This window comes from Sturnira hondurensis, unplaced genomic scaffold (assembly GCF_014824575.4).
Source record: "Sturnira hondurensis isolate 20B ecotype Veracruz unplaced genomic scaffold, ASM1482457v3 Scaffold0022910, whole genome shotgun sequence".
Taxonomy (NCBI): Eukaryota; Metazoa; Chordata; class Mammalia; order Chiroptera; family Phyllostomidae; genus Sturnira; species Sturnira hondurensis.
In genome coordinates, this window is record NW_028095541.1 from 14,122,224 (window position 1) to 14,147,297 (window position 25,074).

The 25,074-nt window shown below is 40.1% G+C and overlaps 1 protein-coding gene across 1 annotated transcript in view; it reads right to left on the reverse strand.

Moving 5' to 3' along the window:
- The window catches only part of APBB1IP (amyloid beta precursor protein binding family B member 1 interacting protein), a 99,665-nt gene that overhangs the window by 39,877 nt on the left and 34,714 nt on the right, over nucleotides 1-25,074 (reverse strand). The window contains exons 2-5 of the mRNA XM_037037221.1: nucleotides 13,805-13,876; nucleotides 12,678-12,765; nucleotides 9,306-9,598; nucleotides 6,839-6,916 (exon numbers count right to left, since the gene is read on the reverse strand). Of these exons, the coding sequence (XP_036893116.1) occupies nucleotides 6,839-6,916; nucleotides 9,306-9,598; nucleotides 12,678-12,765; nucleotides 13,805-13,876 (531 nt within the window). The remainder of the gene's footprint in view (nucleotides 1-6,838; nucleotides 6,917-9,305; nucleotides 9,599-12,677; nucleotides 12,766-13,804; nucleotides 13,877-25,074) is intronic.

The following is a 25,074-nucleotide window of genomic DNA, read 5'->3' on the forward strand; positions in this document are numbered from 1 at the left end:
TGCTCATTGAGGCAAGACTGTGTCCCACCAATGAATTCAATGTGAACTCCCACTCTGAGCACTTAAGATGCTAGGAATACAGAGGTGGAGAAACCAACTCACAAAAAAGAGAATCAGACAATAGACAAAGCCCTTGCCCAGGCTTCAGAGGCTTTGTATTCTGGTGAAGGAGGCAGAAGACAAACAGAACCAAAGAGGTGCCAACATCCTGTTTTCCTGACATCTGTCTGTTACTCAGGTTCATCCTGGAGGCCAAAGGCACTTTGAGACTGAAAGCCACAGCTGTATCTTTGTAATAAATTCTTCTCTTTTGCTTAGCTGGAGTTAGGTTCCTTTTCATGGAACCCAAGAGTTCTAAGACACAGGAAAGACTCAGTTGGCCTATGATTCTTTGAAGGTAGGGAGTGCACAGCGATGAGATGTCCCCACAGAGCCTTGCTGGGAGCCAGGCTGTACCATAGCAGAGCAGAGCTGAGATTTGAGGTGCTTTAAGTGAAATAAGGTAGACTGAGAAAGAAGCCATTATGGAAGAATGCAGGCAAAATTAGTGATCTAACTGACTTTTGGCACTGAGTTCACAGTCAGATTGGTAGTTATTCCAAATCTAGAGGGTTTGGTGGGAGCAGCATGTACTCATCTCCAATAAAGACATAGGATTTCTCGGATTTTCCTCAGACAACTCATAATGTTATTTAAATTTCTGATCCTCAGGGGAGACCCTGATTCTGATGTATTACAACAAAATTAGATGATGAAGTAATGCAGCTAGGGTTTGGGTTTTCTTTGACATATGTGTGTTTGTAGTGCATTTTTAATTACAGTAGTTTGTTATTTATGAGTGCTGCAGGTTATAATGATGGTGTATATCCAACCTTCAAAAGCAACAGTGGACATGTGCCTGCTAAACTGATCCTACCTAATTAGGTGGGAATTAGTCTAGTTAGGCCCCAGCGAAGTCAGGGTCTGTCTTTGAGTGCTGCCAGTGGGGGAAGGAGGTGCTCCCGACCTCCTTCCAGACAGCCACTGCCCGGCTTCCTGCCTGCGGTGCCTGCAACTACTGCCCACGCAACCAGCAGAGAAACCCTGGAAACAAAACCATTAACCAGAACCATCTGATACTCTTGCTTCAACTTCTACTCTAATTTGAAAAGAGAAGTATGAAATGGCTAAGGACAAGTTCTGCCTCTTCTGTTTGCCTGGAGTTGGTCATGTGATTTACAAATGAGACATATCATTGTTTAAAACATGATCAGATGGACTGAGGAGAGCGGCCAAACAATGGGTAACATTTTTTCCTACTCCAAACTTTGGGTTAGATCTGGAGCAGCGGGGAAACTGCCCCTCAGGTCCCACTTCCACCCAATCTGATCTTCAGAACTTGATGCTGTTAACAGAGAGAGGGCAGAGTTCCTGTGGATTGTTATGCAGAGTTGCTGACAGCAACCAAAGGTGTGGGTGGTGATAAAATCTGGGTTAGGCTCCAGCAAGGACCACAAGTTGAAGCTTCTGTAGTGCCTCGTCTTCTCTAGAGTCAAAATGTAGAAATTGGGGCAGTGAAAGTGCAGTGTCCGCTCCTGGGGCCAAATTCAGGTTTGCCGGAGAACACGCTCCGCCCCTCCCAACCCCCAACGGGAAAAACTGCAGGATAGTTGCTTTTCTTCCTGTTTGTTTTTTTGGTGTATTTAAAACGATCTAAACAAACCAAACAAGCAAGCAAAATACGACCAATGACACTCAAATATGGAACAGGCTGTCAGGGCCCAGAGGGGAGAGGGGAGAGAATCATAGGGGAAAAGGGAATGGACTCACATGAACAAGTATAAAAGACACATGGACAATAACTAAGGGTGGGGGGTGGAAAGGGGAGGGAGGCGGGGAGCATGGGGTGGGGGGCGGGCAGGGTTGGGAATATAAGACAGAATCCTGTACTTGAACAAGAATTAAATAAAAGTTATATTAAAAAAAATAAAACGATAGGTACAGTGTCTACGATACACTCATCTGACCTGAGAGTTGAGGACTGAGAGTTGCATGAAAAAACAAATATTCCTCAAACCGCTGTCTTTACCAGGGTTATTTTCTGTGGAAGGCATATCTGCTACTCTCTGTTGAGAATTACTGCTATAAAGCAGCAATTTTCAACTTTTTTAAAATCTCAAGGCACACATAAACTAATTACTAAAATTTTGCAGCACACCAAGAAATATATATTTTTGCTGCAAAAAAATAGGTATAATTGATACAGGGTGCAGCCAAGGGGGGGCCCAGAGAAGATTTGGAATGGTGTCCAGAACNGGCGGGGAGCATGGGGTGGGGGGCGGGCAGGGTTGGGAATATAAGACAGAATCCTGTACTTGAACAAGAATTAAATAAAAGTTATATTAAAAAAAATAAAACGATAGGTACAGTGTCTACGATACACTCATCTGACCTGAGAGTTGAGGACCGAGAGTTGCATGAAAAAACAAATATTCCTCAAACAGCTGTCTTTACCAGGGTTATTTTCTGTGGAAGGCATATCTGCTACTCTCTGTTGAGAATTACTGCTATAAAGCAGCAATTTTCAACTTTTTTAAAATCTCAGGGCACACATAAACTAATTACTAAAATTTTGCAGCACACCAAGAAATATATTTTTTTGCTGCAAAAAAATAGGTATAATTTTGATTCATTCACACAGGATGGTGACTGTAATGTTGACTGGTGTCATCTTTCTATTTGACCATCTAAGGAAAAAGAGGTCAGTACCCTGACTAAACAGTCAGGTACTGTGTGTTTTAAAAGTTCTTGCCATTCACCTGTCGAAAATAACTACTATAAAGTAATTCTAGGAAACTTGTCCTAGGAAACACTGGCAATATTAGGTTTTAGAAGAGTAACTCGTCATGATGGCAAAATTAATGATGTTTGACCACATTTCATTTTTACTTAGGAATTCTTAAGGGAATAAGACATGTTGGTTGTTTCTTTTGTTTTTATATAGAGAAAAAAACCCATATAATTTGACCTAGATGAAAGGGTTTTTTTTGCAGAAATTGCAAATAAAATTTAATCCACATGTAGTTATGAATGTCCAGAATTGCAAAACTTAGAAAATAAGAAAATCAAGAGAAGGCTGGTGACTTTTCGTGAGAAGGAACCATATTTATTACTTTCACAGCCTTCATCACATTTGCAAGTTGATGCGTATCTGCATCAACACGGAACACGCTAATGCTAACTCGCAGTTATGTGATTTAACAAGCTAAGCACTTGTCACATACACACTATGTGACATAGGGGAAAACGATTCGAGAATGAAAAAGCTCCCTTTCTCTAATCCATTACAGCAGCGATTTTCAACTGGTGTTCCACAAGAACATTTAAAACATGCAAAACCTGACCATTCCGTCAGGTGTGCTTTTCCTTTAGATTGTCAAGTGAGAAAATGATAACAGCCAACACAGCAATAGCCATCCTGTGTGAATGAATCAGAATTATACCTGTACATGTTTTCTATCAGACAGGCAAAAATATATTTTTCGGTGTGCTGCAGAATTTTAGTTATTAGTTTAAGTGTACCACAAGGTTGAAAATCACTGCTTTACAGGAAAGATTTTATAGTTTTTATAATGTCTTCTTGTTCTTTTGCAAGCTATTGAATATAAGAATACCTCGCAATATTTGCAAATATTGCAAGAATCATTTGCAGTATTTTTTCTTCTATAATAAAATTTACAGATGGAATTGTTCTCCTGGGATACAAGTTCTGGGATACAGAACTTTAAAACAAACAAACAAACAAACAAACACAATTAGTGCCTGAATCTGATGGACCTTCCAGTTCTTAAACTTTGTCCTCCAAGATGTGTCTACAATTCATGGTCCAGAAAGATGTCAACACCTACAGAACACTGCGGGCAAAGTATTTCAGATAACTTGTTTTCCCTCCTGTAAAGGCACAGTGTAGATCATGTGTGAGTACCTATTAGTCACTTCATTATTGTATGAGCATGTATTTATTTTCTTAATGGTCTGTGCCACACAAAGGCTTCTGTTTTAAGACAAACATTTAGAGCTTCAGAAATCAGCACAAATATAACACCTGGCTTTTAAATTTTCCTGTCTCACTGTTCAGAGCGACTTTTCTGTTTTACATCTTTGTTGAATCAGGGCAAGTTGTGATTTGTGTTTACTGTTACAATTCACCTCAACTAGATTCTGGCCATGGTCCCTCCTTTCTCATACACAGCAGGAAACAGCTGTTCCCTCCTCCCTGTTTTAACCTCCAGCTGAAGCAAAAAGACTGAATATGTTAGTGGTTCTACGTTTTCCCTCTAAGAATCAACTTCTCTTTTCATTTTCNTCACTTCATTATTGTATGAGTATGTATTTATTTTCTTAATGGTCTGTGCCACACAAAGGCTTCTGTTTGAAGACAAACATTTAGAGCTTCAGAAATCAGCACAAATATAACACCTGGCTTTTAAATTTTCCTGTCTCATTGTTCAGAGCGACTTTTCTGTTTTACATCTTTGTTGAATCAGGGCAAGTTGTGATTTGTGTTTACTGTTACAATTCACCTCAACTAGGTTCTGGCCATGGTCCCTCCTTTCTCATACACAGCAGGAAACAGCTGTTCCCTCCTCCCTGTTTTAACCTCCAGCTGAAGCAAAAAGACTGAATATGTTAGTGGTTCTACGTTTTCCCTCTAAGAATCAACTTCTCTTTTCATTTTCCCTCTGAAAATATATCCAACATAGCTCTATTTTATAAACAACTAGAGGTTCACTTGGGCTTCTTCCTGCTTTATTTTCTTTTCAGCATTTACCTCCTCCACTAGAATTCACCTCTGCACAAGCAGGGACCTCGCCTGACTTGCTCACCTCTTTGTTTCCCTAGCACCTGTTCCAGGAGGTGGGGATGCATCAGTGAGGAAAACACAGCCTCTCTGGAGGAGCTCCTATGGGGGTAAGGAGGAGATGTAGGTAGGCGTAAATATGATAAAGAGAGGCAGACAGTGCTTGCAAGGTGACAAGCACTGAGGGGAAAAGGAAGTTGGGCAGGGCAGGAAGTTTTGGGGAGTGCGTGATGTCAGATAGGAAAGGCCTCACTGGGCAGGCCTAGAGCAGGGACAGAGAAGAACTGCTGGAACCTGGGGGACAGCGTTCTAGGCGGCTAGGCCAGGGTGTACTTAGAATATTTCAGGAGCAGCTGTGAGAGCAGACAGCTAGAAGGGAGTGAGTGAGGGAGAGAGTGGTGGAAATAGAGGGCAGTCAGATCAGAGGGGGGCTTTAGGCCATTGCGAGTTTGGGCTTTCCTACGTGAGATGAATGCCACTGGAGACTTTTGAGTAGAGGGACAAGATGAGAGGACGCGAACTGGGGACTCGAGAGAAGGCTGGTCTTAAAGTAACAGGAAAGATTACGGACTCTGTATCTCAGGTGCAGGCAGGCAGTCAGTAAGTGCAATGGGCAGCAACAGTATCGGGTGAGAGAATGCGAATGAGGAGAGAGTTGCTGGAGGCTTTGAGAGAGGACAACGTAGAAATAGTTCCCTAGGTTAGTAGGTGAGTGACTGGACTGGCAATGCTCAGGCAGCACTGAGGGCCCAGGCTGAGGAGGAGGAGAGCTGAATGGGACTCTGGTGTCACAGATTAAGTACAAAGTGGGGGTAGGGGGAGGGCCAGGCAGCCAAAGATACAGAATTTCAATGATTGATCATGGGATTTTTAAAAAAGATTTTATTTTTAGAGAGAGGGGAAGGGAGGGCGAAAGAGAGGAAGAGAAACATAGATCTGTTTCCTCCTGTACTCCCCCAACTGGGGACCGGACCCACAACCCAGCCACACCAGCCAAGGCATGATCACAGAATTTATTCACATTTAGAGAACAGGGAAGAATAACGGTAAGGAAGTTCATGTTTGGAGTGAATGGAACCAGGCTGATCTGGAAAGTCCTAGATGAACCTTGAAAGTCTGGATCCAGGGATATTCATAGAATATTTGTTGAATATCAGTCAACAGGTACCAAACACCTTTATTCAAAGGACCATGAACATAAAGTCTAAGGCCTTATATAAAAAGAATGATTCACCCAACTATAAACAAAAAACTCTTAATGAGTCCCAGAAATAGTATATGCTTCACAGGTTGAAATAAGACAAAGACGGTTTCACCTTTCTTTTAATTTATCAATGAACTATTACTAACTTTAATTAGGTATATGCTTCTACTAAAGTTAAATACAGGCATTTCTGTTATAGTACAGCATATGTACTCCTGAAAAACCTATGTTCTACAAAAAAAAAATGCATGAGAAAATTACAGGCTTATTAGGAAAAGAGGTTGGGGCAGGTCTCTCAAACCTATGCAACTTTGAAACCAGAGTACTAGCCAATCAACATGTGCTACACAAAGAGATGACTTGGACTTCCGGGGCAGGCAGTGAGGCTGGAGGCTGCCTCCAGGAATTTGCCAAAGGCATGAAGCAATCATGGAGATGGAAGCAAGGCCAATGGAAGCTGTGCTCTGACCCAGTTAAGGCAGGCCCCGAAGGTGACGCCACCTGCTGTTAGCTCACAGCAGAGCTGGAGCAGAGAGGGCTCCCTGGGTGTGAGGGCGTCCTGGGTGCAGATACTTGAAAACTTCCACACTTACACTAGCACAGGTCTCTTATTTATCAATTAAAAATGCACTAAATGATAGCATAGAAGGACTGTTTATTTCATTTATCTTTGTCCTTAAATTTAAAATACTATAATTATTTGGAAAGCATCACTGAAATTTTATTTTTTAATAATTAAATATAGTAAAATGTCATTGATTTAACTTCCCCATGCAAAAGTGATTCATATTTACCTTCTTGACCTTGGCCTCTTTCAGTTTTTCCAATGCCAGCTTAATTTTATCAGCTTTCGCCTGGGCTTCTTCTTCTTCCTATAAAATGGAAGGGTGTTCAACACTGTCCATTCAGAATACCAGGCAGTAAGTACCTGTGGCATTGCCAGTGTCTTAGTTACTTTATGTTAGCAAAGGCTGTATTGTAGGGCACCGAATTTCACATGACTGATTTTCAGAATTCAGTGACCATAACAGAAACTTCCAGCCCAGAAATACGGGAGGCCGTCATCATCCTTTATATTTATGAATAGCAACTTAAATGATGAAATGATGACACTGACAGAACTTCACATATTTGATCCAAAAAAATCTCTGCCTCACTCAAAACTGGGCTCCAACTTGAGGGATCTATCCCAGAGGATCTCAAGGGGTCTGAGAACTTCCAGAAATTATATGTGGGTTTTTTAAATTTTAAATTTTATGTTATTTATTTTTAGATGGAGGGGAAGGGAAGGAGAAAGAGAGGGAAATAAACATCAATGCGTGGTTGCCTCTTGTATGCCTCCTACCAGGGACCTGGCCCGCAACCCAGGCACATGCCCTGACTGGGAATCCACCTGGTGACCCTTTGGCTTGCACTCAATCTACTGAGCCACACCAGTCAGGGTGATGTTTTTTTTTTCTTTCACCATTTTAAGTGTACAAGTTCAATGCATTAAATACATTCACGTTGTTGGGTAGCCATCACCATCTCCAGCACTCTCTTCATATGAGGTACTTAGAGTAGTTAAATCCATAGAGACAGAAAGTAGAATATTAGTTGCCAGGGGCTTCAGGAAAGCAGGGAACAGGGAGTTATCATTTAATAGGTAGAGAGTTTTGGTTTTGCAAGTTGAAATTATATGCATGGTTTTAGATCAATATGCACTTTTCTGGGATTCCTAGTTTTCATTAGATTTCTAAAGGAGTCCTTATTTCCCCCAATGTTAAGACTTAGGCTCAAACTTCAACAAAAAACAGTGACAACCACACATGAGCAGGCAGAAAAGAGAATTAAATATTTTATGAGCCCTAAACCCTTTGATTTTTGCAAGTTAATATTCTGAGAATAGAATTATTAAGGCTCCCCTACATATATCTATAATGATGAGGAAATGAGCTGTTCTGGTTACATTCTAATTCTTCTAATATCTTCTCACACCAGTGGTTCTTAAGTTTTTAGAGCTATGAACCCTTTTTAGGAATACATGTATGTTGCAAGAGAGCAACATAAAATGGAAACAGAGAGCCTGTGCCCTATATGGATCACTGATTTTTCAATGATTTCCTAGAATAAATACACAATAGAGCAATGAATATGATTGTAATATTCGTTCATTCAAAAGGCACTGCAGGAACTTCTAGGGTCCCTAGGATGTTATTTATGAAATACCAACCATTGTTACCTCAACAAATGTGGAGGCCACCAGAAATGGAGTGAAATTCTCACTCTAAAATATTCATAAAGTGGCTCACTCTAAGAAAAAAAATCTTAAAAGTTCCTTTTTTACTTTTATGAGAGACATGCTATAAGTCAATGTCCCAAATAATGACCATAAAACTTTCTAGTTGTTTTCCCAGTGTGTGCTAATGTATGACTATCAAGCCCTGATTACCTGCCTACCCCATAGCACTTCTCCACCTACATTACAAGTGATTCATAGATGTATCTTCGCCCGATTGAACAGGGCTGACCAGTTCAGCAAAATTCCATTTAGTTCAATTCAGAAACATGCAAGAAATGCCTTCTGTACTTCATGTGCTCGGCTTGCATCAGGGACTCAGAAATGTATAAATCAGTTCCATAGTTCATACCATGTTAATAAAACACTCACCTCCAAAGTTGACTATTATCAGGAAATGCTGCATATAAATATAGATTTTAGCCAGACTATAGGGATTCCTGATTGTGGCCTTAATAGGTTCTTTTTTTTTTTTTAAGAAGGAACTCTTTTTTTTTAAAGATTTTATTTATTTATCTTTAGAGGGGGAAGAGACGGAGAGAGAGAGAAATATCAATGTATGGTTGCCTCCTGTGCATTCCATGCTGGGAACTGACCTGCCACCCAGGCATGTGCCCTGAGTGGGAATAGAACCGCAATCCTTTAATTCGAAGGCCCGTGCTCAATCCACTGAGCTACACCAGCCAGGACCTTAATAGGTTCTTTATATACACCTATAAGTCTTTTGTTTTAATATATAATCTTCATTATATTTTTCCCATTACCATTTAGTCCCCTTACACCTTCCTCCTCCCAGCAATCACCACTCTGTCTTATCTTTGGAGGACTCTGCCTTTGCAATGAACATACTTTGTATCCGTGTTTCTTAGCACCTCAGCGCTTTTGGAGCACAAATTTATGAACATAACTCTCACTCTGAAGAAGGCTGAAGATGATGGGTAAAGAGGTCAAGGGTCCTGCCATCTCTGGCCCCACGCACATACCTGAGAGAGAGGTTCAGGAGGTGGCGGCGGTGGAGGAAGGTCTAACAGGGGATCCTCTGGTGGAGGCGGCAAATCACTCTCACATTGGCTCACACTAATTGCAGCGGCGTTTGCTCCATAACCAAGTGAGGCTGCGCCACTGGAATTTGATATGTCGAGAGGTGCTGAATGCTGTTGGCTCTGAGAAGACTCTTTCTGTGCCTGGATTGTCCTCTGCTCAGCTTCACTTATGTCTGCTACCAGCTCTGCCATGAGAGCATCTAAATCTTGGTCTTCCAGGGCATTTAGGGATTCTGGTAGAGAAAAATCACATTAATAGTCAAAACAAAGATTTGTGCCTGGAAAAACTGACAAAAAGGTCACTCTAAGAGTAATTTGAGTACTGGTTGCCATGCGGATGGGGAAATAGGGAGAGGCTAGTAAAAGGGTACAAACTTTCAGTTAAAAGTGAATGAAGTCTGAGGATCTAATGGTGACTGAGGGTAATCATACCGTATGGTAGAACTGAAATTTGCAGGCAAAGTAGAACTTAACTCTTCTTATTAAAAAAAATAGAAAAACATATATGAGTGTGGGGTGTGGAGAGGCAAATCCTCATTGCTCATATGTGGAAGTATATGCTATCTATTAACATCACAATTTTACAAAAGTGTATTGCTTTTCTGAAACTTCATGAATGTTACCCATGCAAAAGTGATTCATAGTTTGGCTTCTTTCATTCAATGTTATGATGGAAGTGGTAGATAATAATACATTTATATGGCAAGTAATAGAAAAGAGGATAAGAAAAAAGAAAATTAAAAGAGGTGTATTATAATTTGTTGAGATACTGGCATTGGCACCTATGCATTTATTGAAAATTTATTGAAAAAACAGAAACAAAGAAACCCAGTGAGTGTCAAGAATAAAACTTGGAACTCTGGATTTCTACAATTGCATTTCGCTATTATTTTGCTTTCCATTCTTTTGGTAGGGACTGCCAGTCTTTGGAAAATCTTTTTCAAGCGTTGCAATGAATTCTCATTTGTCTGGAAGGGATTACTTCAAGATTCATTGTAATTTGAATAGCGCACGGGCTAAAGATTTCCTTTTCATTAAATAAGGAGAGGGTTTTTTTTATTTTTTTAAAAGATTTTATTTATTTATGTTTAGAGAGGAAAGGAAGGAGAGAAGGAGAGAAACATCAATGTATGGCTGCCTCTCGTGAGTCCCTTGCTGGGAACTGGCCCGCAACCCAGGCATGTGCCCTAACTGGGAATCGAACCGTGATCGTGTGGTTCGCAGGCCCGCGCTCAATCCACTGAGCCACACCAGCCAGGGCAGAAGAGAGGTTTTTTAAAAAAAAAAAAATTCTCATTCAAGGAGAGGAAGGGGGAGAGGGAGAGAGGGAGAGAGAGAGAGAGAGAGAGAGAGAGATGAGAGAAGAACATCAATCAGTTGCCTGCTGTTTGCACCCTGACTGGGATCAAACCTGAAACCTAGGTATGTGCTCTGAGTTGGAATTGAACCAGCAACCTTTTGGTGTATGGGAGAACATTCCAACCAACTGAGCCACCAGGTCAAGAAGAGATGTTTTTAGTAATAAAATAACATGTTGATCTCAGGGAGAATAAAAAATGTCAAATAGAGCAATATATCATATTATGTATTAGTTATACATAGGAATTAAAGTATATTATATCTGGAATATCCATTCATATATTATCAATCATTATGAAATGAACAGTTCAACATTATCCTTGAAGAAGTATTTGTTTATTAATATTTTTTAGTCTACTGTGCCCTATTACTCTAAAAGCTCAGAAATAAGAAATTCCCTTTACTTAAAAAACACAAGATGGTTTTGAGACTATGCAAATCCAAGATAGTGTTCCCTTTCATTACAAGCAACATTATTTTCTTGCACTCTCAATTCAATCCAGATACAAAAAAATGCAATCTTAAACCCAGGGCTATAAAAATTATACTTATCATAATGTCTAGGTTCCTTAGATTTTGTTTTCAAATTGTAGTTTTGTAACAAGGAACAGACAAGTGGGGGGCCCCAGAAAAGGATTTGGGATGGGGTCCAGAGTTCAGGGTGTCCAGGAAATATTAGGATGTCCTCACCCTCCCCCCGCAGGTGTCAGTTGGGGGAAGGGACAAATGGAGCAGGGCCATTGAGAGCTGTTTTGCATAGCAACAGCTTTGCAGCTAACCTCTGGAATGGTCACTTAACATATCTATAACCTTTAACTGGTTTCATAGATATGTTAAATAGCTGTGGTCAAGTTTTGAGCCAGGAAGAAGGGAGTGGCTTCTACCCAGGATGTAAGGGGGGGGAGGGGGAGGCTGGTCCCCTGAGTTACAGCGCCTGCGTGAGAGCTTGGAGTTGATTGGCTCCATGCCATGGGGCCATACCTGCCCAGACTAACGATGGCAGCCCAGTAAACTTGTGATAATACAGAAATACTGGCAGGTGTAACTGATTGTGGGAGGAGTTGGAAATGGGGCTGCAAAGGAAGATTGGTACAGGGATTTAAACCCAGACACGGCAGCCACTGGGGGAGAGGCATGTGGTTTTGGGCAGAGTGAGGACCCCCCCTTGGCGAGGTGAAAGAGGGAGCCACGTGGTTCTGGCAGAGTGCAGACCCCCTCTTTCCCAGGTGAAAGGGAAAACCATGCAGCTTTGTCAGAATGGAGATCCCTGCAGCCAGATGAAGAAGAAAGACGCGCTTTTGGTGGAGTGTGGACCCCTGCAGCTTTGGTAGAAGAGGCCCATGCGGCTTCGGGGTGCTCCCTTTGGCCACATGGCCTGGAAAGCAGGAGAGACTTTGACTGGGAAAATTGGTACAAAGAACTCTTGCCAGTGGAAGGTGTGGCATGACTTTGGATTAATTGGAGATCCTACCTGGATGTCAACACAGCTGACTATACCAGCGGCCTGGAAAAACGGATGTGTGCTCTTTTCCTGATTTACGGTACTCAGAGTTAGGACAGGGGGAGAAGGGAGTGGTGTGTGTGTGTGTGTGTGTGTGTGTGTAGGTGTATACCCTTAAGGACTTTGATATTTTAATGAAGATGTTAGGTCTGAATAGCATTAAAATAACCATTTTGTTTCCTTTTCACAAATCTCTGGCATTGAGAGATGTCTTTCCAATTGGTGGCGGAGGATCTGGCCCGGTAGGGGGTCTGGAGGATATTAGTATACCATCCTCTGGAGTCCGTCCCCGGTGTATCAGTTCTTTAACAGTTTTTTATTTTGGCATCCCTGGGTGGGCCAAATATTGCCCACCCCCCCTGCCTTGGACCTCTGCTCAGTAACAGTTTCACACTGATGTTAGTCATTATTACGATTTCAAATTACTTTAGGAAAGAAATTTCAATACTTACCATTTAAATCCTTAAAACCCACACTGTAGTTAAATTCAGCTCTGGGAGGTTTGGGGTCTGAAGGAGGAAGCGTGTCAACTCCTAAACTCTGTGGAAACAGATCCCAGCCCCCCCAGTTAATCATGACACCAACACTTTTGCAGTAATTTAACCATTAAGTCAAAAGTCATTTACTGTTTACATAGCTTTTCTCTCAATTTAGAAATGACATTCCTATTTGAAAATGTTTTATGTGATTTTTTTCCCTACAAAAGATTACAACTTAAAAATGATTCTAGAAAGTACATCTTGAAATGAAACAGGTCAACTAAGAATAATGAGAATGAGAAAATTATTACAAACAACAGAAAAAGTTTCCTGTACTGATGCATTTGTGACATCTACACTACACAGTATTCTTTACAAACTTACACAATTCTGCATTTGTTTTGTAGACAAGTTTAAGGTCCCTACCTTATTGAGGAGTACTGGGTTATTTGTATTTCAGCACTTGATGCAGGAAGTGAGATAACATCTATGAGGACACTACAAGACACACTAGCAACCTGGGTCAGGGGTTCTCAAGTCCGCAGCCTCTGGGCCCCACTCAGCCTGCCAGCGACTGACCTCTGAGTTAACCTGGTCTTTCTTAGACCTGCAGCCTACGGCGGGGTGGCCATCATGCTACCTTGCAGGAATGAGGTCTTACAGTGTAAAGAGGCCACTGAAACTCCCTTTTAGTCCTTTAAAATCTAGCATTTCCTCAAAAAGTGGCCAAGAATATTTACTGAAGATCATGCAACTTTCTTAGCTAGCCTTTCTACAAGGGTAAGTGCATGAGAAATTGTTCAGTGAAGTGGCTGTGGGGGGACTTCCCTTGGGAAAATTGTTCCATTGGCTAAATAGAGGATCATGGTGAGCATGAGAACCACCATGACTGGAGGTGCGCATGCGCACGTAGTCAGTCAACTGAACCGGGGCATAATCAGGAGGAGAACTCCATTCTTTTCCCCAGCACTGCTGCAGGAATGTCAGCAATATATAATATCGTCAATCCCTAGTTTTTTAAAAGACAGCTCTTTTCACATCAAAATTAAAATTGGTAGCCCTGCGTTTTTCTAATTTGAAAGTTAGAAAGGGGGGTTTACCTGGGTCAAGAGATCCATCTCTCCCAGCAGATTGCTGAACATTTGGTCTATATCATCATTTGACTCACCCATCTGAAAAAGAAAGAAACCCAGATGTAAACAGTCCAATAGAAGCCTGACCTCTGGAGACCCGTAGTGCCTCTTATTCTTTCTCCAAGTGCCCCATCCACGGACAAGGCCAGAAGAGAAGGCCTTATGGAGAGGAAGGTTCATTTCAGTCTGAAATTCCATGATGGATTCCTCTCCAATTTGCTTGGTCCAAGATTGAACCAAACCCTGGGAAATGGCCTCAGAGTGACAATTAGACTTTGTTGCTGCAGACTAAAATGATCTCTTTGGGGCCAAATGCACAAAGTAGACATTGTTCAGGAATTCACCTCGCCAAGGGACAACCTTATTGGAAGAGGAGAAAGCTTCACGCAGGTGGTTATGAAGGAGAGAGACATGGAACTTCACCTCCACTTATAAATTCAAACAGACACATGTCAGGAGCGGGTAAGTGTCTCTACCAAATGATTCTCTGAAATAGTAGCTTTTGGTGCACTTATTTGGAAGTAGCGGGATGATAAACACTTAGGACTAAAATGGTGACACAGTCAAGTGATGAGACAGAAATACATCGTGCTGTATCCCACAGAAGAACCTTTCTTCACCTAGGACAAGGGAAGCGGTTGCCCGAGAGGAGAAGTGCTTCCACGCAATGTTTCCAAACGCCTGTGAGGTGCAGCTGGCTGAGTTCCACCTGACATTTTCTGCGAGGCTGCATTAGGAGACTAAAAGACATAATTACCTTCATATACTAACTAGTAGTATGCTTTTTAGCAAAGGGAATTAACTATAATACTTCACCTGTAAAATGAAGAGTTTGCTGGAGATAGTTTCTAAGGGTCCCAAATGCTCTAAAACGTTAGAAGACTAATGCTAATTACAGTTCAAGCTAATAAGACTGTTAAGAGTAGAGGATCAGCATGTAATATTTAAGCCAAACAATATTTATGTGTGTGTATTGGTGTGTTTGTGTTTTAATCATTTCATATGTTAACTTGAATATATATAAAACTAGAGAAAACAATATCATGATCTTCATGTACCCAATGTCCAGATTTAACAACGATCAACTCACAGCTGATCTTTTAAATTTAATCGTTGTATCTGCATCTTCTCCTAATAATTATTTTGAAACAAATACTATTTTCCATAAATATTTCAGTATGTATATCAAAAGGGCCTTCCTTCCTTCCTCTCCTTCTTTCTCTTTTCTTTCTTTCCTTCTTTTTCTCTCTCTCTCTTTTTTAACGTAACCGTACTATCCCTATGATGACTGTCAATTTTCCAGAACACCCCATCTGGCTTCCAGTGGAGGAGGCATCTTGCAGGAGCATGGGTGACTGCAAAACTAGCCTGGCCAGTAAAGGGCCAGGAAAAGGACTCCAGTTCAAATGCAAGAGGTCAATGATACCACGTCATAAGTACATTCCTAAGGAGCAGACACACCTGAGAACCAGGTGTGCATACACACGGGACACGGAGGAATCCAAGGAAGTCATTCAGCAAATGCTCAGGGTCCTATCACACAAGGTAGGCCGGTGAGCACCCAGGTATGAAAGTAACAGCAAGGCAGACACTGCCAGTGTGAGTCTATGTGAGCAGGTCTAAGGGGTCAGCAAGGACTCGCACAAAGCATCAGTGAAGAAACATAGAAGCTGTTCATGCTTTTTAATGTGGATTGTTTGGCTTGGGGTTTATTGCAGTCAGAAGAAGGAAAAAGACCTGCAGGTGGGGAGGGGAGTCAAAGGTGGATCCATTCCCAGGTAGTTTTATCCCCTCCCAGGTGCTTAGAAAATATCTGTATCACACCCTCCTTTCTTCAAATTACCTACACAGTAGAGGAAAGAAAGTATATCAGTAAACAAAGTACCCAGGGTTTCATAAACAATCTTCTCAAGAAGTGATTATGGTATTCCATTCATTGTTTTAATAAGAGGAAGTCAACAGAATAAACAATAAGACTTCAGAACAGCCATTTATTTTCATTAGAATATTATGTAGCACAGTAATGTCACAAAAATAGAGGAATCCTTCGGAAGAATTATTATTAATAGGTAAAGTTGACAGTATTATCATTAATATTTAAAATTTTAAAAGGATTTTATTTTTAGAGAAAGGAAGGAAAGAGGGAGAGAAACATCAATGTGTGGTTGCCTCTCACATGCCCCCTACATGTGCCCTGACTGGGAATTGAAAAGGTGACCCTTTGGTTTGCAAGCCTACACTCAATCCACTGAGCTACAACCAGGGCACATTACAAAATTTCAATAACAGCAAAGTGGAAAAAACAGATTTATGTTTTGACCTCAAAACTGCCAGCCAATCTTACAATAAACCCACAGGAACCAAAGACAGTGCTAGTAAGAAGAATCCTGCTACTGATGTTTCATCTTATATCAGTAAATTTGGAAAAGCACTAAAATGATGAAGAATAAAGTCTTGAAAGGAAACATGCTATCCATGAGTCAGAAAGACCCACTCAGCCCAAAGACCGTGGTTCTCAGCCTGTACACGCCTCTGATAGAGAACGGGTTAAGGAGGTGTCAGAATGAGTCATGCATCTAAGATGAAAATGACTCAAAACAGTACATTCTCACAACTTCTGCTGAAACTTCCTAGATTCATCTGTAAAAATCTTTCCTCCTGCCCTTCCATTCCTTTACCCCAGAATCTGTTGATATGAAAACACCAAGAGCAGTCAGCATCAAAGATGTACTGTAAATTGAGTCACCAGTGAGTCTGCTACTGAATGGACCACAACTTAAAGAAGTTGCAACCCTGGTGGAAATAACAAGACATTCATTGGTGCTAAGGGGTATTATTAATATATATTCATAAATTTGTATTAATGTACATATAATCATTCTACAAACTTACCCATTCTGCCCTGCAAGAAAACCTTTTTGGAATGGACAGAACAAGGCACACAAATATACACAGTGTACACACACACGGACAAGTGTGAGAAAATAGGGATGTATCTATTTGTATGTGTGATATTCTACAAAGTCAAAATCAAAATGAAAGCGAGAGAGCAAGAGAGAGAACACCCAGCCACGAGGGCTGGAAGTGTTATTCGGGTTAAGAGCAGGGTGGAGCAGCTTCGGTGAAGTAACAGATTGCAAAACAAGCAATGTGCACATCATGTTGGGTGGAATTAACATCTTTTTGTGAGTATGTCATTTCTGAGTTCCTTTTGTGTCCTGAGAAGAACAACAAACTGTTGAGTAAAGGAAAAAACTAGAATAGTACTTTATCAGATAGATTTGTTGAGTGTTTTTTGGAAGGGTGGTAAGAAGTGTATAGGGGAGAGGCTGAAATCCTGCTTAAGATTCCCTGAATTTTTAAGGGAATTTCCCCAATGCTGAATACTTCCCTAAGGCTCAAATTTCTGTCTCAGTTTTTATCCTCAGATAGTTTCTCTTTTCCACGTACATATATTTCATATATAAACTTCATATATACACATTTTAAAAATCTCTCTCTAGCACAAAATGGTATGTATGTTAGGTGATGGGTGTGTAAGCTAAACCTACTGGAATCATTTCACAATACATGCATGTATCATATCATTATGTTGTATGCAAACTTATATTGTGTTACATATTAATTCTATCTCAATAAACCTGGAGAAATCTATTCTAAGTACTCTGATACACATGAGCAATAGCATATTTTTTATGTCTACGGCAAAGTTAACCTCCTGCATGTAATTCAGTCTGGCTGCAGGTGCCACTGCCATTTGGGTTAGAAATTTCATAATTTTGGACCTAGATCAGGACAGCACCAATATGATGAAGGTATTATGTAATAGGCATTTTCATTAATATTCGACCTCCTGTGCTTTCTCCTCCCATGTGCCCTAATTTGGCTAATTGTCATTATCTACTTATTAGTACAGTTTAGAAACCTTGGCATAATCCTTGACTCCTCCCATTTTCCCATCCCTCATCAGCTCCTCCAGCCTCCAGCTTCCCAGAGGCCCCCTAAAGCCATCACTGGGAGATGGAAATATAAATGTGAAGGTGACATCCTCCTGTTTAAAAACCTTCCACGACTGATCAAGATGAAGCAGAAAGAGTTTAGGTATTAGCATATCTTTCAAGTCCTTCATAATTGACCACAACCTACTTTTCAGGGTTCAACTTGTGCCATTCACAGTCCCTGACACTGTCTGAACAGGCTTTAACGAACTCTCTTTGTCTTTGTATATGCTATCCCCTTGAAATAACATCTTCTGTCTACATCTCCCTCATAAAATCCTATTTATCATTCAACATCCAGTTCTTATGTCAGGACCACAACGGTATCTTCAAAATCAGTGGAGAGATTTGTCAGCTATTGCCTCTGGGAACCATATCAGTACATCCAGTTCCCAGTAACAATAACCCCTCTAGGCTTGTTCCCTTGTCTATAACATGAGGCGAATCATATATAATTCATAGGATTGTTGTGACATTTAAACAAAATAGCACATGGCCTTTGGTGTTTATATATTCAACAATAGCATTTACCAGACTGAATCATGCTCTTTTGGTTGCCATGTTAGAATCTCTTTCCAGACTGGGAGCTGTTATTTAGTAAGATCAGATCTTGTTCATCTTTGTGTGAGAAAATGCTAAGTTACCTCAGAAACTAACAGGAAAAAAGTGAGCTAGACCACAGGCCTCAGGCTACGTAGAGAGCTAGGACCCCACCTCGTGTGTCCTGGCCGTGGACCCTGGTGCACGGCACTCAGCCGCCTGACACTGCATTCCAGGGCTGGACAGTGCCTAGAAGTCTCCAAACTCCATGTTTCCTATAGCTATCGGAGCAATTAAACAACAAGTCCGTTTCTAAGCTGCTATCTAGGTTTATGAACTTCACTCACTTTTTGCAGTGCTCTCCAAGTAAGTCAATACTGATATTTACACAAATACATTTCGTTGGTAAACACAAGATTTCACTGAAGCTCATATCAGTTTAGCCTTGAATCAGTTTTCAAACCCAAAATTTTGTGAGCAAAATTTAATAGCTACCTGGTTTGAGTGACATTATCAATGATTTTCCTTCTTAGCTGATTCAATCTAAAGTCAGTTATTACTTCAAGTAGTAGGTTCATTAACCATTATTTAATATATAAAAGCAAGTTATGTCTTCTACCTTAACTATTCCTTTATTCATATCATTTATCTAATTAATTTCAACCCCATAAACATAGATTTATATATTACTTTAGAACAGCTTCATTATACAGTAATATATCAGGTTATCTTTGTCAGTTTAATATGTAATTTATATTATACTTATGCATTTTGGTATTTACTTAGAATTTTATGTCTCTTCCTTGTATTTGGTTCAAAGTAGAGAATAAATTATACGAGGCCTGTCTAGAAAAAGTCCAGCCATTGTCAATATAACAAGAAAGGTTTGTGCAACATCAACATAACCAGGCAGCCAAGGAGAGTGGACTGGAATGTGCATGCGTGAACAATGAAGACTTCACTGTACTAATCAGTGAATGCAGTAGACACTGTTGAGTGAACAGGTGTACTATGTAGCCATTGCATTCAAAACAACTGTGTGAGTACGGCAATGAATCTACATCAAATTTTGTGTTAACCTTGAACATTCCTACATGGAACCTATTCAGAAGGCTACAGCTATGGACAACTGGTGACTGGCAGCTTCATCATGACAACAATGCTCATGCATCACATCTCATGCAGGGTTTTTGGTGAAACATCAAATCACCCAGGTGACTAAGCCCCCTCACAGCTCAGATTTTGTGCCCTGTGACTTCTGGCTTCTCCCCAAACTAAAATCACCTTTGAAAGGGAAGAGATTTCAGACCATTGATGAGATTCAGGAAAATATGATAGGCAGCTGATGGAGACTGGGAGAATTGTGTGAGGTCACCAGGTGCCTACTCTGAAGGGGACTGAGGCATCTTTGTTCTAAGTACATTGTTTTATGTGCCTGTGTGTGTATTTGCTGATAACAGATTTAAAAAAATGTGGTTAGATTTATTTATTTTGTTTTTAATGTAATTGTAGTTTCCAAATTCTCTTGAAGGTGTATATTTGATTATAGTTAGAATGTTGGGAAAACACATTATTTATTTATTTTAAAAGATTTGTTTATTTATTTATTTACTTATTTATTTATAGAGGGAGGTGAAGGGAGGGAGAAAGAGAGGGAGAGAAACATTGATGTGAAAGGGAAACATCCATTTGTTGCCTTTTGAACATGCCATTACTGGAGACTGAACCCACAACTCACGCATGTGCCCTGACTGGGAATTGAACTGGTGACCTTTTGCTTTGCAGGCCAGCATCCAACCAACTAAATCACACTGGTCAGGGCAACACATTATTTATTAATATTTTTAATTTTTTGTTATTTTAATTTTTAATTGAATTTTTTGGGTTATATTAGTTAATAAGATCATGTAAATTTTAAGTGCACAATTCGGTAACACATCATCTGTATATTGTATTGTGTGTTTACCATCCAAAGTCTAGTCTCCTTCCATCACTATTTACCTCCCCTTTAATTTCTATCTGCCCCTACCTCTCTTTCCCTCTGGTAATCCCCATACTGATGTCTGTGTCTATGAATTTTTTTTGCTTAATCTCTTCACTTATTTCATCCAGTCCCCCACACACCTCTCCCTCTGACAGCTTAGTCTGTTCCCTATATCTATGAGTCTGTTTCCATTTCGTTCATTAGATTCCACATGTAAATGAAATCATCGTATAGTATTTGTCTTTCTCTGACTGCCTTATTTCACTTAGCATAATATCCTCTAGGTCCATCCATGCTGTTGCAAAAGGTAAGATTCCCTTCTATTTTTACAGCTGAGTAGTATTCCATTGTGTAGATGTACCACAGCTTTTTTATCCATTCACCTACTGATGGGCACTTGGGCTGCTTCCAAATCTTGGCTATTGTAAATAATGCTGCAATGAACATAGGGGTGCATGTATTCTTAAGAATCAGTGTTTCATGTTTCTTGTGATATATTACCAGGAATGCAATTGCTGGGTCGTAAGGCAGTTCCATTTTGTTTTCTACAGTGGCTGCATCAGTCTGCATTCCCACTAACAGTACATGAGGGTCCCCTTTCTCCACATCCTCACCAGCACTTGCTGGTTGTTGACTTACTGATGGTAGCCATTCTGTTAGGTGTGATGTGATAACTCATTGTGGTTTTAATTTGCATTTCTCTGATAATTAGTGACTTTGAACATCTTTTCATATGTCTATTGGCCAGCTGAATGTCCTCATTGGAGAAGTGTCTATTCAGGTCCTTTGTGCATTTTTTAAAAATTGGAATTGTTGTTTTTTGGTGTTGAGTTGTTTGAGTTCCTTATAAATTTTGGATATTAACCCCTTATCATATATATCATTGGCAAATATGTTCTCCCATTCAGTGGGGCGTCTTTTCATTTTCTTGATAGTTTCTTTTGGTGTGAAAAAACATTTTATTGTGTTTATTTTTTCTTTTGTTTCCCTTGCTTACATTTGCTTATTTTTTCTTTTGTTTCCCTTGCCTAAGGTGGAATATCAGAAAAAATATTGCTATGAGAAATATCCAAGATTTTACTGCCTGTTTTCTTTTTTAAATGTATTTTATTGATTACAGTTGTTATTTTATGCTATTACAGTTGTCCCATTTCCCCTCTTCATTCCCCTCCACCCTGCATACCCTCTCCCACCCACATTCCCTTTAGTTCATACCAATGTGTCATAACTTCTACATTTCCCATACAATTCTTGCCCTCCCACCTGTCTATTTTTTACCTACCACCTGTGCTACCTATTCTCTATACCTTTTCCCCCTCTCCTCCTCCCACTCCCCTGTTTCTAACCCTCCATATGATCTCCATTTCTGTGGTTCTGTTCCTGTTCTAGTTGTTTGCTTAGTTTGTTTCTGTTTTTGTTTTAGGTGTGGTTGTTAGTAATTGTAAGTTTGCTGTCCTTTTACTATACAGGTTTTTTATCTTCTTTTTCTTAGATAAGTTCTTTAACATTTCATGAAGGGCCTGGTGATGATGAACTCCTTTAACTTGACCTTATCTGAGAAGCACTTTATCTGCCCTTCCATTCTAAATGAAAGCTTTGCTGGATAGAGCAATCTTGGATGTAGGTCTTTGGATTTCATGACTTGGAATACTTCTTTCCAGCCGCTTCTTGCCTGTAAGGTCTCTTTTGACAAATCCGCTGACATCAGCTGATGGGAATTCCTTTGTAGGTGACTGTCTCCTTTCCTCTTGCTGCTTCTAGGATTATCTCCTTCATTTTGATCTTGGGTAATGTAATTTTGATGTGCCTTGGTGTGTTCCTCCTTGGGTCCAACTTCTTTGGGACTCTCTGAGCTTCCTGGATTTCCTGGAAGTCTATTTCCTTTGCCAGACTGGGGAAGTTCTCCTTTATTATTTGTTCAAATACGTTTTCCACTTGTTGCTCTTCCTCTTCCCCTTCTAGTATGCCCTATAATTCGGATGTTGGAATGTTTAAAGATATCCTAAAGGTTTCTAAGCCTCTCCTCATTTTTTAGAAAACATTCTTGTTTCTTCCTTTTTTCCCATTTGGTTGTTTCTTTCTTTCTTCTGGTCCACTCCATTGATTTGAGTCCCAGTTTTCTTCCCATCACTATTGGTTCCCTGTGCATTTTCCTTCATTTCACTTAGTGTAGCCTTCATTTTTTTCATCTAATTTCAACCATTTCATCAAATTCAACTTGGTGTGCACCAGGGTGGGGCAAACCAGTTGCTGGGTTGTGATGCTGTATGTGGAGTTGAGGTCAGAGGGGTAACAGTGGCACTTCCTCTGCTCTCAGATGAATCTCAGTCACCTCTGCTGCTTCCCCCAAGCAAACTGGGCCTTTCTGAAGCTGATTCCTGGTGGGTGGGCTTGTGTACATTCTACAACCCTATGGGTCTTTCCAATGAACTCTCCTGTGAGGCTGGGTGTCTCTCCCTGTACCTCAACCCCCATAGGTGTTTTCAATCGGTGTTTTGAGGCTTTATTTCTGGGTGCTGGGACCCTGGGTTGCGTGGTCTGTCTTGCTCTTCTGTTCGAGTTTTATATGCTCACAAATGTGGGACCGCCCAGCCCTCTAGCCACTTGGTGCACAGTGCCTTGCTTCACAATCCACCGCCTCGCTGGGTCTGCTTGTTGCTACCTCGTGCCCAGGGTCTGCCAGGCCCTTGCGCACCCTGGTGCCACTGCTTTTTGTGTCTCGATCCCTTTCCGCCTGGCAGCCCAACTTCACTCTTCCTACCCATCTGGATGAATGTGTCTATCTTTTAACTCCTTGATTGTCCAACTTTCATACAGCTCAATTTTCTGTCAGTTCTGGTTGTTATTTTGTTTCTAAATTGTTGTTGTCCTTATTTTGGTTGTCAGAGGAGGGACAGTGTGTCCACCTATGCCTCCATCTTGGCTGGAAGTCAGTATTGCCTATGTTTTCTTCCAGGATTTTTATGGATTTGAGTTTTATGTTTAGTTCTTTAATCCATTTTGAGTTTTTTCTTGTGTATGGTGTAAGAAGGTAGTCTAGTTTCATTTTATTTGCATGTATCTGCCTAATTTTCCCAAAACCATTTATTGAGTCATGTACTGATATTTAAATTTGTTTAAATTTAAAGGATTTTTAAAATGAACACACAGATTAACATGTTTAAATACTGCTCTCTTATATATGTTATACTTTCTTGTTATAAGCTATATTTTGAACATAGTATTAGATTAGGGTTTATTTAATGCATATAAAACTAAAAGATTTATTCATAAACATAAAAGGTTGCATATTAAATAAAATAGGTAATAATAAACTTATAAGAATTTTCCATAAAACAAAATACAATTAAGAAGACTGTTTTTCATAAAGTACACCTAACAACTTCATAAAATCAAAAGGTTTTTTTGATTTTTCTCTTGTTATTATCAATTCTTGGTAATACAGAAATAATATATTTAGTGGCAGCCAGCATCAATGCTGTAAAGAGCTTCATGTTATTTCAAGTTTTATAAGGAGTTTGTTTGTCAAAAGTCTGCTCTCTTGTGGTGCCGAAATAGGATGTTATGAATTCATGGGCAGTCTGATTGGCATCGTTATAAAGCTCATTTTTCAGCTGTGCTCTTATGCATAATCTTTACTTGGATTGAGGTACTGATACCAATAACAGAATAATAGTTTTAGAACAGTGGGAATTAAAAAAAAGAATACTTTTTAGTAAAAAATTTAAAGGACACAACATGAAAATTATAAAAATGACTTTCTGAGACAAGTACCATATGATTACACTTATATGTGGAATGTAATGAACAAAATAAACTAACATACAGAATAGAAACGGGCTCATTGATACAGAGAACAGACTGACAGCTGTTACAGGGGAGGGGGGTTGGGAGGCTGGGTGAGAAAGGTGAAGGGATTACACACACACACACACACACACACACACACACACACCCTACCTCATAGACACAGACGACAGTATGGTGATTACCAGAGGGAAGGGGGTATGGGCAGGTAGAAGGAGTAAAGGGGGAATAAGTGGTGATGGAATGAGATTAGACTTTGGGTGGTGAACACACAATACAATATACAGATGATGTATTATAGAATTGTATACTTGAAACCTATATAATTCTATTAACCAATGTCACCCCAATACATACAATAAAAATAAAAAAAATAGATGCTGGTAAAATTTTTTAAAATGATTTTCTGATCAATAAAATGATCACTCAGTTAAGTTCAGACATGTTAGAATTGATCTTCAAAATTCTAGCAGAACAGTTGCTACCTATCTACCAAGGAGGAAGGGGCCTCTGTTGCTTCTGAGAATGGCTGTAGGTTGAGAGAGAGAGAGAGAGAGAGCTCTCCCCACTTCCTCTCTCTGATAAGAAAAACAATAACTCACTATTGGGTGTTCTCACTCTGTGCCAGGTCCTGTCCTTGTGCTTTACATGGATTTTTGATTAAATCTATCCTTACCACCACCCATGATAGGACAATTTTATTCCCCTAATCTTACAGATGAGTAAACTAAGGTACCCAGAGATTAAGGAACTTGCTTCAAGTTATGCAATTTAAGTCAGTCAGCAACTATTTATTGATCCCAGATACTGTTTTAGGCCTAAACAAACCTCTGGAAGATTTTTTTCTGTGGGTTTTCCCAACTGTATTTTTCTTCATCAGTGTGCCAAGGATGAACTATCTAAGAGAC